The sequence below is a fragment of the Bombina bombina genome, chromosome 8 (assembly GCF_027579735.1).
Source record: "Bombina bombina isolate aBomBom1 chromosome 8, aBomBom1.pri, whole genome shotgun sequence".
NCBI classification, from domain to species: Eukaryota; Metazoa; Chordata; class Amphibia; order Anura; family Bombinatoridae; genus Bombina; species Bombina bombina.
Genome location: NC_069506.1, coordinates 139,001,731 through 139,014,067, shown reverse-complemented (window position 1 = coordinate 139,014,067; position 12,337 = coordinate 139,001,731). Strand labels below are relative to the sequence as shown.

General features: G+C 35.2%; 1 protein-coding gene across 4 annotated transcripts in view; it reads right to left on the bottom strand.

Annotated features, from left to right (window-relative positions):
- LOC128638563 (uncharacterized) overlaps positions 1-12,337 on the bottom strand; it is a 431,654-nt gene that overhangs the window by 227,406 nt on the left and 191,911 nt on the right. For all 4 annotated transcript variants that reach the window (XM_053690591.1, XM_053690590.1, XM_053690593.1 and 1 more), the window contains one exon: positions 9,740-9,811. In XM_053690591.1, the coding sequence (XP_053546566.1) occupies positions 9,740-9,811 (72 nt within the window). The remainder of the gene's footprint in view (positions 1-9,739; positions 9,812-12,337) is intronic.

Below are 12,337 nucleotides of genomic sequence, written 5' to 3'. Positions count from 1 at the left end.
ATTGCGCATGCGCGAAACGGGAGCAAGCTTTTCTTACAAGGGAGAGAAAATAATGGGAGCGCATGCGCACATCATCAAATAGTGCAGTGATGTCAAATGACGGCCGTCTAACGGACAGATTTTCAATTGGCTTTTGCCAGAACGTGACCGGCAAGAAGGAAAAAAAATAAAAATAAAAATATCGGGTTGTTTTGAAAGCATTAAATTCTAAGGAAAAACGGAGATAACAGAGTTAATAAGTAAAAATAAAAAAAATGACGAATGAAAGTATCATTCATTTTGGGAGTATTTTAACATGTAATAATACAATAGAGCTAACTTTACCTTCACTTTAAGTAAGGAAAGCGGCTTATCCCTAAAACAGTTGTACGTGTTCAATATCTTCATGAAAGTAAACTGAAAAATGTGCAATATGGTGCATTCTACAAATGATTATCCACCGATTTCATCAATCCACAAAATTAATTCCTGTGATAGTTCACTCCCTTCATCTTAACACATTAAGAAACTTAAAACATACCAGTATAGATGCAAATGTTTTTTTAGAGAAAAAAAAAAAAAACAGCTAACAATGCGATTGGTATAACACTGAAAATAAAAAATAAATACATTGCACTGTACAATTTTAATAAACACATCCTAACCTATTTTGTGTAAGATCTCAAAACCCAACTGAGAAGCAGAAATATTACAGCAATCAGTTAAAAGCAATGCAACAAAGCTGAAATAATTCCCACAGTAAAAAGCAGTTAGCTCTGTGTGCAAAATAGCAATAGAATATTTACAGCGAAGTAAGCAGTATAGTTAGACTACACACTAAGGGCTTGATTTATCAAGCTGTTCGCCCCCCTACGACTGCAGGTTCTCAGAAGAGAACCTGAAGTCACGATTTATCAAGCAGCAGTCAGAGAATTTCAAACTCCCCAGTTTCGTCCGACCGGGGAGGTTTGACAGCTCCTGCCTGCTCATGATTGGCTGTGCACAGGCAAGGGGGCTGTGTTGCACGCAAGCGCAAAATAGTGCTCGTGTGCAATGCTGAACTCCGCCAATGAATTGCTGCCGCCAGAGGCGAGCTGGGGTGGAGAGGAATGCATATGTACGTCCCTGTACACCGTCCGTTGATAAATTGTGCCCTAAATAGCTCTGCCTATGTGAATGACCAGTAATTCTAGCAGCTGTCCATTTCTCTCAGCATACTAGTATGACATAATAATGCTGTTTTTTTAACATTTCAAGACTCTTTAAAACTAGTAAGCTCTTTTTTTTTTACTTATAACTGCAAACTATTGTGTTATATTAAACACGCCGGACACATTTTGTACTTTTCGGTAATTTATACAAAGCAAGCCAAGGTAAGAAAATGAGAAGTCATTGTTAATTACATTGATGCAGGGAAATGCAGAGCTGTACAAAGAAGCAGGTGAAGAATTTAAGTTAAAGTGATAATGTGAGGTGAGAAAAAGAAGAAACAAGATTCCAAAGACGGTAAGGGTTCGATTTATCAACGCTGAGGCGTACAGGGGCGCGTATACGCGCCCCTGTACGCCTCAGCTCGCCTGTGGCGGGGCGAAATTACCCGCAGGTAATTAACATTGCTCAAGAGCGCAATTTTGCGCTCGCGTGTAATCCCGCCCCCTGCCCGCGCACAGCCAATCACGCGCGGGCAGGAGCTGCCAATCTCCTCGGTTGGACTCGACCAAGGAGATTTAATTTCGCCACAATAGAGGAGGCGAAGATGTTAGGGAAGCAGCGGTCTAGTGACCGCTGCTTGATAAATCGCAGCGAGCAAGTTCTTGTGAGAACTTGCTGCCGCAGGGGCTTGATAAATCTAGCCCTAAGTAACATATCAAGTTTCACAAAAAAAGTAATTTGACCATTTTCCCCATGTTTTAGATGCATTTTGAATCTAGTTCCAAATAAAGGTTTATATTTCAATGCCCTAACAAACATCCGTCTATGCAATTCACAAATAATACAGTTGTGCTGTATGAAAATAATCACAAATGTATTTAACTATTAAAATGTTCTTCCAAATAATGCTAAAGCAAGATGCAGGTTTACCAATCAATCATTTCTTCCCACTTGCAATGGTGACATGGTATTTAGGTACTAGGAGAGATATGCAGTCTGGTCCCTTTTTGGAGCAGATAAAAACAATCCCAGAAGACTTCAGGGCATCTGTCCATCCTACAAATACTCCTTTCTATTACCTTTTGATAACAGACTGTGAAAAATTGCCTTTTTGGAGAATAAAAGGAAAAATGGACTCTGTCCACTAGACATTTCCAGGGGACAAAAACACTCTTGTGGATTACCAGCACAAATGTGAAATCTTTGTCTTTCTGATAAGCATACTTTACTGTTCTATCGCACTTGCCATATACTTAACTAGATAAAAGTTAATAACAAAGTCGCCTATAGTAGAAAAGAAAAAAAAAAAGGATGGAGCTTAAAGGTGCATGAGAAGATATACTAAATTTTAATCTTCAATGTGTTACAAGAAAGATCATGTAGATGTCTTCCAAAGCTGGTCAATTTAGGCTTCATAATACTGGATTTCCAGAAGAAGCCATAACTATAGTAAATGTTACCTTGACAAAAAGCTCAGCCATTTGCAGGCACTCATGGAATACGAGGAATAAAACAATTTGTTTTTAACATTATAATTTGGGATTAGACCTTAAAGTGTGTTGGAAAAAAAAAAGTAAAGAAGGAAGGAGCATCTGCTGTGAGAGAATGTCCATTTAGGTTTAATTTTCCTTTCAAAAAGAAAATCAAAAAACAAAATCTACATTTCCTTCAAAATGGTAATCTAAAAGAATATGCTAAGGTGGATTATAATACACAAATCTTTAACCATAAGACCCGGAAACAAAAAAGTTTAAAACTTTTTAATCCTACAAAGCATCACCAACGGGCTCATCAAATAGGAAAACAACTTACTCTAAAACTCATTTTATAGCAGATGAATGAAAAAGAAAACTTGCTATATACTCTGCCAACAAGACTTGGTATATAATCACATGAAAAAGGTGAGGTTTCCCCTGAACTCTTTGCCACACAAATGCTTAAACAAATACAATTACCTTTAGACACTCTTGCAACAAAATGTGTTTATTGATCGGACTATAATAAAGAACACAAATTTAATCTTCAATAGTAGTTTCCAATAATACTTTAGGAGTTCCTAGTAATTCCAGCCTAGTAATATTTTGCAGAAATACCAACAATGATCTCAGAATCAATGTTAACAGTGCTCACCAATTTCGGCAAAAAGAACGAGTAGGTCCACTAAAAGAAGAATATAATACATGTTTTACCTCTAATTACCTTGTATCTACTCCTCTGCAAACTGCCCCCTTATTTCAGTTCTTTTGTCAGACTTGCATTTTATCCAATCACTGCCGACTCCTAGGTAACTCCACGCGTGTAAGCACAATGTTATCTATATGGCACACATGAACTAACACCCTCTAGTGGTGAAAAACTGAATAAATGCATTCAGATTAGAGGCGGCCTTCAATGTCTAAGAAATTAGCATATGAATCTCCTAGACATAGCTTTCAACTAAGAATACCAAGAGAACAAAGCAAAATTGGTGATAAAAGTAAATTCGAAAGTTGTTTAAAATGACATGCCCTATTTGAATCATGAAAGTTTTTTTAGACTAGACTGTCCCTTTAACTGCAATATATTTTCATTAAATTTGCTCCCCTTTGCTTAATTTTCAGAGCTAAATTACATGAATCTATAATTGTTAGAACTCGAAATGCAGCCTGCTGACTTCTCAAGGCTAACTCTGCTACATGTTTCCATAATTGGCTTTATCAGATAACAACTGCAACACAATGCACTGTGGTTAGCCTTCCTTGTTGTCTGAGGACTTAAACCAGATTGTCTCCTCCAAATAAGGCAAATGATGGGTGGAGTTTTGTTATTGAAACATAATTTGCAGTAAAAAGGATGTTAATTAGTTAAAGTGAATGTAAATTAGTGCCCATTTTTTAAATAAACTATTAAAAACAGGAGCACTTCCATTGATGGAAGTTTACATTGAACCGTATTTTTACAAATACTTACCTTTTACTTCTTCAAAGCCTGATTGGCATCCCCCACCTGCAGGTCTTCTGTAAAAACGTTGCCAATGACGAAACCGGCTTCCTCCAATCACTGCAGGGCCTCACGAGATGGACGCTCTGGGGGGGGAGCCATGATTGAAGGAAACCGGTTTCGTCATTGGTGACGTATTTACAGGGGACCTGCAGGTGGGGGATGCTGATCCGGCTTTGAAGAAGTAAAAGGTAAGTATTTGTAAAAATACAGTGCAATAAAAGTGCCCGTTTTTAATAGTATATTTAAAAACCGGGCACTAATTGATGAAAGTTTACATTCACTTTAAGTTTTAAGATACGTTATTATATAGCAACACAACAGAAATATCTTGTAATTGCAAGCTGTTTACTGTCTTTTAAAGGATGGTGCTTACATCTGACTGCAACTGGCTAAAGAAAAAGATAAAATAACTCAAAAAGCTGGAGTGTGCTAAAACGGCAAAATATCAGCTTTAAATACAGTATATCATCTATACTATAATCGCGTTTTGAACGCGTCCGTCGCCAGTTGAGCATGCATCCTCAAAGGAATTAGGTTAGGGTTTATTGGGCAATTTTCAAAAGGGGTGAATGCCCTTTTAAGGGCAGTGAAAAAGAGCTGAATGCTCTTTTAAGGGCAATGCCCATACAAATGCCCCTTTAGGGCCAATGGGTAGTTAAAGTTTATTAGTGAAAGTTTTTTTTTTTTGATGGGTGGGGGGTTCCACTGTTAAGGGGGACTTTGTTTATTTTTAATGTAAAAGAGCTGATTTCTTTAGGGCAATGCCCTACAAAAAGCCATTTTAAGGGTTTTCGTAGTTTTATTCTTAGATTAGGGGGTGTTTTTATTTTGGGGGGGCTTTTTTATTTTCTTAGGGATTAGGTTTAATTTTTTTATTTTGGATAGTGTTGTTTATTTTTTTCTATATTTTTACTTTTTTATTTTTTGTAGCTTGGGGGGTTACATTTTTCACACATAGACTGCCCTATGGGCAGGCTTATCAACTAGTACACATATAAAAAGAATGCAATGTCTCTTTAATGAGGTTAGGAATTACATAAAATATGCCTGTTATGCCTGCTCACCATTAATCGTGTTTTCAGCTGTTTACTTTTATTCCTTTAAAATACAAGGTAAAAGGTAAAGATGTTTTTTTTAAGTTTCGTTTCTTTGGTTTGTAATAAGTTTATGGTTCCATTAATTAAAAATAATAAGAGGAAGTTTTGAGAGGAGAATTGATCCAATCTAAAATAAAGAAATAATGCTAAGGATAGACTTAACAGTATAGTAAGAGAGCAGATCAGAACAACCCTAAGAAAATATATTTCCTGTACCTGCACAGGATTGTAAAATTCTCTCCACAGCATACTATATATACAAATATATTTCTCTTTATAAAAAAAAATATATAACCATTCCCATAAAAAAATTATATTATTAAAGCCTAATCACAATTACTGGCACAATTTTTAAAGGTTCTCCAGAACACATTAATGGTCTCCAAACTCTGTCCCGGCTGTGACTATTGCCAATAAAAAAGAATAGATAGAAACAGATCCGTTAAGTTAGAGCAATAAACAATATGCAAGAAGGAAGACTACAGAGAGAATGGTTAGTGAAGCAAGAAGATCCCTGCACTTTAGGAACACTGCAAATTAAATAACAAGCTTTGTACTGCATGGTGACCACAGTGAGTGTGGATGTGGCCACTGATATCCAAAAGTCACTGCAGACAGACAGACAACAAGAACAATGTGATCTATTGTCAAGTAGTAGTAATTAGCCAGCACCAGAAGCTTAAAATTACAGCCAGTGTGTGTGTAGTGGGGGGGAAGGTTAGGAAAAAAACATACAGAAGTCATTTTCCTGATGCCCATTTGAAGCACACGTACAACACATGCATATCAACAGAGGAGGTATTAGACAGACTTGGGTATAACGAAAGGGCATATAAAAATGATACTCCTTTCCTGTTAACACATCATCTATGGCTTGTCAATCAAGGACAATGTCAGTCTTAAAGGGATAGAAATTGGAAGTGAAATAGACATGAATGCATTTTAGTAATATACTTCCATTAGCAAAAGTGATAATAGAAAACGTTATAACTGGTTCAGCTGCACAATCACATAAGCTACATGTGACTAGAGTTCAGGATTCATGTGTGTATTGCGCTAGTGAAGACTTGAAGGGACATAATACTCATATGATAAATTATTTGAAACTGATGCAGTATAACTGTAAATAGCTGACAGGAAAATATCACCTGAGCATCTCTATGTAAAAAAAGGAAGATATTTGACCTCACAATTTCCTCAGCTCACCAGAGTAAATTATACTTCAGCTGCTGGTAAAAAAAATATTAACTGCAGCCAATCAGCATCAACAGTGATCTCATGAGATTTCATAGTAATCTTCCTTAAACTGAATATGGAAATAACATGAGGCTCGCTCACTTGCAGGCCCTGGGACAGACATACTGATTTGCTGCTTTAAGTGACAGTTTACTCAAAACATTTCTCCCCTTTGATTTGTTCCCAATGATCCACTTTACCTGCTGGAATGTATTAAATTGTTTACAAGTATTTCCATTACCATTATATTGGCATTTGAAATAGTTTATTTAGTCTGTGGTATCCCACCCCCATCCTGAAATTTTTTGGCCTCAAGGCCGAGCTGTGTTAACACAGCCAGTAGAAGAAATTACACTCCCAGTGGGTTATAGAAGAGATAAGGTAATAAAATGTTAATTTTGCATTGTTCTCTCCAAGTATTTTATTAGGTTGTGGCTTCAAAACACAAAATCAGCTTATTCATATACACAAATAAGCCTTAAAAAAGCAAATCTCATACATTTTATACCCTGCAGCTGGTAAAAAAAAAAGTAATTGGAAACAAACATTTTTACAGTATACTGTCCCTTTAAATGACTTTACAATGGGGTGTGAATACTTAGGACATTGTGAGGTAAAATATCTTTCTTTTTTACAAAGAAATGTTCAGGTGATATTTTCTAGTCAGCTTTTTACAGCTATGCTGCATCACTTTCAAGTGTTTCAACATTTGGGTATCATGGCCCATATATATATATATATATATATATATATATATATATATATATATATATATATATATATTAGGGTTGCACCAATACCGATACTAGTATTGGTGCCGATACCAAGTATTTGCACGAGTACTTGTACTCGTGCAAATGCACCGATACTTAAACAGATACCTCCAATTTCTACTCATACACCAGCTTGTGGCGTTTTTCAAACTGTATGTTCCCATTTCATTTTAAGCTGGAGTGGAGACTTAACTAAAAAAATTTCACTTCTGTTCTGCCAATACAAATTGCTGTTATTTGTATTATTTTACGTCAGAGCAGTGCTTTAAAAGCTGCTACTTTACAGCTGGAAGCCTCTCATCTTGCACAATTATGCTCAAAATATACTGTACTCTGAGGAACACCCTTAGCCAGGCCTGGACTGGGAATAAAAAGCAGCCCTGGAAAAATATGAAGATCAGCCCTATTTTCTGTTGAGTCAGTAGAATACAAATGCCCCATTTTTCTCAAAGGGGATTACTGGGACATTCCTTCCCAAATATTATTTTCAGAATTAAATTATCAGTTATATAGGCACCCTACAACCCAAATGCATCCGGTAATCGCCCCTTTAACTTGTAGCTTTCCAGCCCCAGCTGTTATTTATTGTTGTTATTATTAATATATGTTATTGTAATAATTTAATTTAAACATGTTCTGTGAACTTTGTGATAACAAGCACATAAAACTGTTTTATTATTTCAAAATGTCTTGAGATACAGTTCATAATTATAAAGAAGCGATCTTAAATCATTAGTATGTATTGTGCTTGGTAAACTGTCATGACATAAAAAAAGTATCGGTAATTGGTATCGGTGAGTATTTGAAAATAAGTATCGGTACTTGTACTCGGTCTTAAAAAAATGGTATCGGTGCAACCCTAATTTGTTTGAACATAGTTTTCTCACAAGCAATTTATGTTATTTATGATAAGTGACACTTGATTGTAAAAATTGTTCGGTTGCTAATGTAATAGGGTATATATCACATGACCTAAATGGGGCTGTCCTATTCTGATTTGGGGGAGGGGTTAACACCTGATTTAAACACTGCTGTTTGTTCACTTTTTGTTTGGTCTGATGAAGGGGTGATTGATCCCCGAAACGTCACATATGTTTTGTGCTAATTAAAGCACTTTGTCACAAATCCAGCGAGTGCAAGCCTTTTTCTTACTCTATTATTATACTTGCCTGCACCCTGGTGGATGCCCTTTGAGTGGGAGTGCGCTATATATATTTTTTAATATAAGCCACTGTTGACTCTCTGACAAAGTGTGGTGATGAATGCAGGTGCATACGTGTGTATGCTGCTGAAAAAACTACAGTAATAACTTTTACTAGAAACATTTTTGCTGATGGAATTATATTGTAAAATTGCTACAAATTAAATTTTAAATGCACCCATGCACATTTCAATTTTGACCATTCTATTCCATTAACTTGCTCCTAACCCAGACAATAAATGAAGAGCATAGCAATAGTCCAGTTCATACAAATGACAAATTTGGGAATACTATTGTGTTCCAAGGCCAGTAAGGTTTATCCCGGCCACAGGTTGCAATGACACAGGTCATGGAATGTTCTGACGCCCTCAGTACATGAAGCTGCACAGAAAGGAATAACATATCATACTTTAGAACTAAACACCCCTTCCCTACTAAAAATAGTCAGAAACTAAACAATGCCTCTGCATGAAGAGAAAAGAACCTACAGAGAAAGAGAAGGAGCCTAAAGACTTCATGACATTTCTACATTTTGTAAATGAATGTGGAATTGCAACTCCAAAATGTGCTCCCTTGAGAAGTAGAAAAATAAAATTCTTATAGAACACAAGTTTCTTAAAGTGATTTATATAGAAACAGAGGGGGGGGGGGGGGGTATAAAACATTTTAAATATTTATTTCTCATACGTGTATAAATAATGTAACTTTCTACAACAATTATTATGGGGCTCATTTTATTGATTTTCTTATATATAAATATTAGTATGATCTTTTAAAAAAATTATTGCTGCCAATTTATTACTTCATTAAAAATAACAACAAAGACTCCAACAACATAATATGGTAAATTATGTTCTATATTTACACTCTGTTTCAAAATATTGACATGTTTAGAAAAAGTCCATGAATGGAGTAGTTTGGCTCTGTGCCACTTGAATGGATATGATGCTCAATGCGATGAGGTGTTGAGTGATGATGCACCGCACTCAACAAACTGCTGATCAACAGGACACGATAGGTTGAGGATGGAGCGTGATGCGAACGAAGAATCAATTAGTACATTTGGTCCATTTGCCTCTGTCGGAACAGGTGGAAGATTAGATTTGCATGAGCACAAACATATAAGTGTAACTATGTTTTGCAGAAGAGGACTTTCAATTCAATGACTTGATATTGTTAACCACCAAAATCGGCTGGGAAAAAAACTGCTCAAATTATTTTACCCAATTTCGATACAAGATAATAGTGAAACTGTGGTTTGTGAAACGTCAATCTATTCCTTTAATCTCATAAATCTAGTATTTGTAATGGTCATTTACCTGATTTGTGGAGGTTTCTTTATTATCACCACCTTCATCATCATCCAGTAAGGGAAGCTCACACTCCTGTGCCTATATAAAAACAAAACAAAGGGGGAAAAAACACATGGAGATTACAAAGAATTTTAAATTCACTTTACCTCCATCAACTTTTCGCAATATTAAAAAAGGACGGCAATTGTTGCTTGCGTATTGTACGTTTCCAGTTTAATTTTATTGTTTAAGCATACACTACAGTTTCAAACAATACCATTCATTTCTTCACATCCTTTCATGTTATAAAATACTTTAATAAAGTAAACTAAAATGATAACCTCCTGATTGGTTGGAATAGGTGAAAGTGTCTAAAGTATTAAGCAATCATCCTTTTACACAAACTACCACCAAATGATACAGCGCAATACTATCCCAGCAAAGATTAAAAATGATTATTTAAATGAAATGTTCTATTCAAATGATGAATAATTTCTAACCTAACAATAATAAAAATATATATATGATAATCTGTATATTAATTTACGAAATTAAACAAAAAATATATAATATAAAGAAAATAAAAAATAAATAAATAAATTGAAATAAAGTCTTATAAATAGGAACCAATAATTTTGTATAAATCCAAATGTGGGCACAGTCTTACTGTTGATTGTAGTTGTTCCAAATGATTTTACTTTCAGACCCAGCTGCAGCTATTTCAAACACACTGCTTGTCTTGCAGTTTAATCGCCAGACACTTCTCTCCCAGAAAAACAGCGCAGTCTGTGAAAGAAAGAAGGACTCCAATAGTGCAATATTGTATGAAATAAGCACTCTTTATTTACAACAAGTAAGCCAAATACTCACAATATCTGGCGTGGTTAAAATCACATAAAGGTATCTTTGAAATAACAGCTGATCTAGAGCAGTCCTGTGGTCTGTACAAGCTTGGGAAGTGAACAGCGATGTACCTGGTCGGCGTGTGACGTCACCACCCAACAACAGCTGATTCTGTTAAACACTCCGTCTGCATACACTGACTCACAGTGCTCTCTGGATCTCGGCCTCAACGCGTTTCTCGCCCCCTGCTGGGCGCTTTGTCAAGAGGAATAATTACCAATCCTTTACTACTCTATTTATACACAATCTACTAGCGCCATCTAGCTTTCATGAGCAGAATGACCATTAAATTACAATTGATATTATATACATAATACACAAATACCTATCTTGTTTCGATTCCCTAAAACCAATTAATAACATATATAGCATCATTTCACCTCAAATGGTTAGTATTAAAAAACATATAAAAATAATTAATTCTATAATAAATTACCTTCTATTTTTCTAAAAACATTATAACAATTTTTTTAAAAATACAATAAAATAACTACATACATTATCATATAATTCCAATACTTATAAAAATCTAAACTGATACACCAATTCATATTAATAGCTATATAACAACACCTTCTAGTCCGCAATCAGATTGTTGATAACTTTTAAAACCTAAAAGAAAGTCAGTCTACGTAATAAAAGCTGCCACATCTAAATCAACATTTAGACCATTAGGCGCGAGAGTCCCCAGTTTATATATCCAAAATGTCTCTCTGCGCCTAAGGTCCAAAAGTCTATTGCCACCCCTAGGACTGGGTTTGACCATTTCAATACCTTTCACAGTCAAGCATTTTGGATCACATGCATGGCTCTGAGAGTAATGAATTGGTACACTATGTTTTAATATTGTTTTTTTTATGTTGTAAACATGTTCACTATATCTTTTTGATAGGCATCTCTTCGTACGACCTACATACTTTAGCCCACAGCTGCACTCTAATAAATAAACTACATAGGTACTCTTACAGGTAATAAATTGTTTAACCCTAAACTCTTGTCCTGTTACTGATCTAAAAACAGATCTCTCTTTATTAATGCATTTGCACATAGGACATCTTGCTTTATGGCATCTATATGTGCCCTTTAAACTCAAAAAGTTATCATTAATAAATTAATGATAACTTTTTGAGTTTAAAGGGCACATATTAGAGTGCAGCTGTGGGCTAAAGTATGTAGGTCGTACGAAGAGATGCCTATCAAAAAGATATAGTGAACATGTTTACAACATAAAAAAACCAATATTAAAACATAGTGTACCAATTCATTACTCTCAGAGCCATGCATGCGATCCAAAATGCTTGACTGTGAAAGGTATTGAAATGGTCAAACCCAATCCTAGGGGTGGCAATAGACTTTTGGACCTTAGGCGCAGAGAGACATTTTGGATATATAAACTGGGGACTCTCGCGCCTAATGGTCTAAATGTTGATTTAGATGTGGCAGCTTTTATTACGTAGACTGACTTTCTTTTAGGTTTTAAAAGTTATCAACAATCTGATTGCGGACTAGAAGGTGTTGTTATATAGCTATTAATATGAATTGGTGTATCAGTTTAGATTTTTATAAGTATTGGAATTATATGATAATGTATGTAGTTATTTTATTGTATTTTTTAAAAAATTGTTATAATGTTTTTAGAAAAATAGAAGGTAATTTATTATAGAATTAATTATTTTTATATGTTTTTTAATACTAACCATTTGAGGTGAAATGATGCTATAT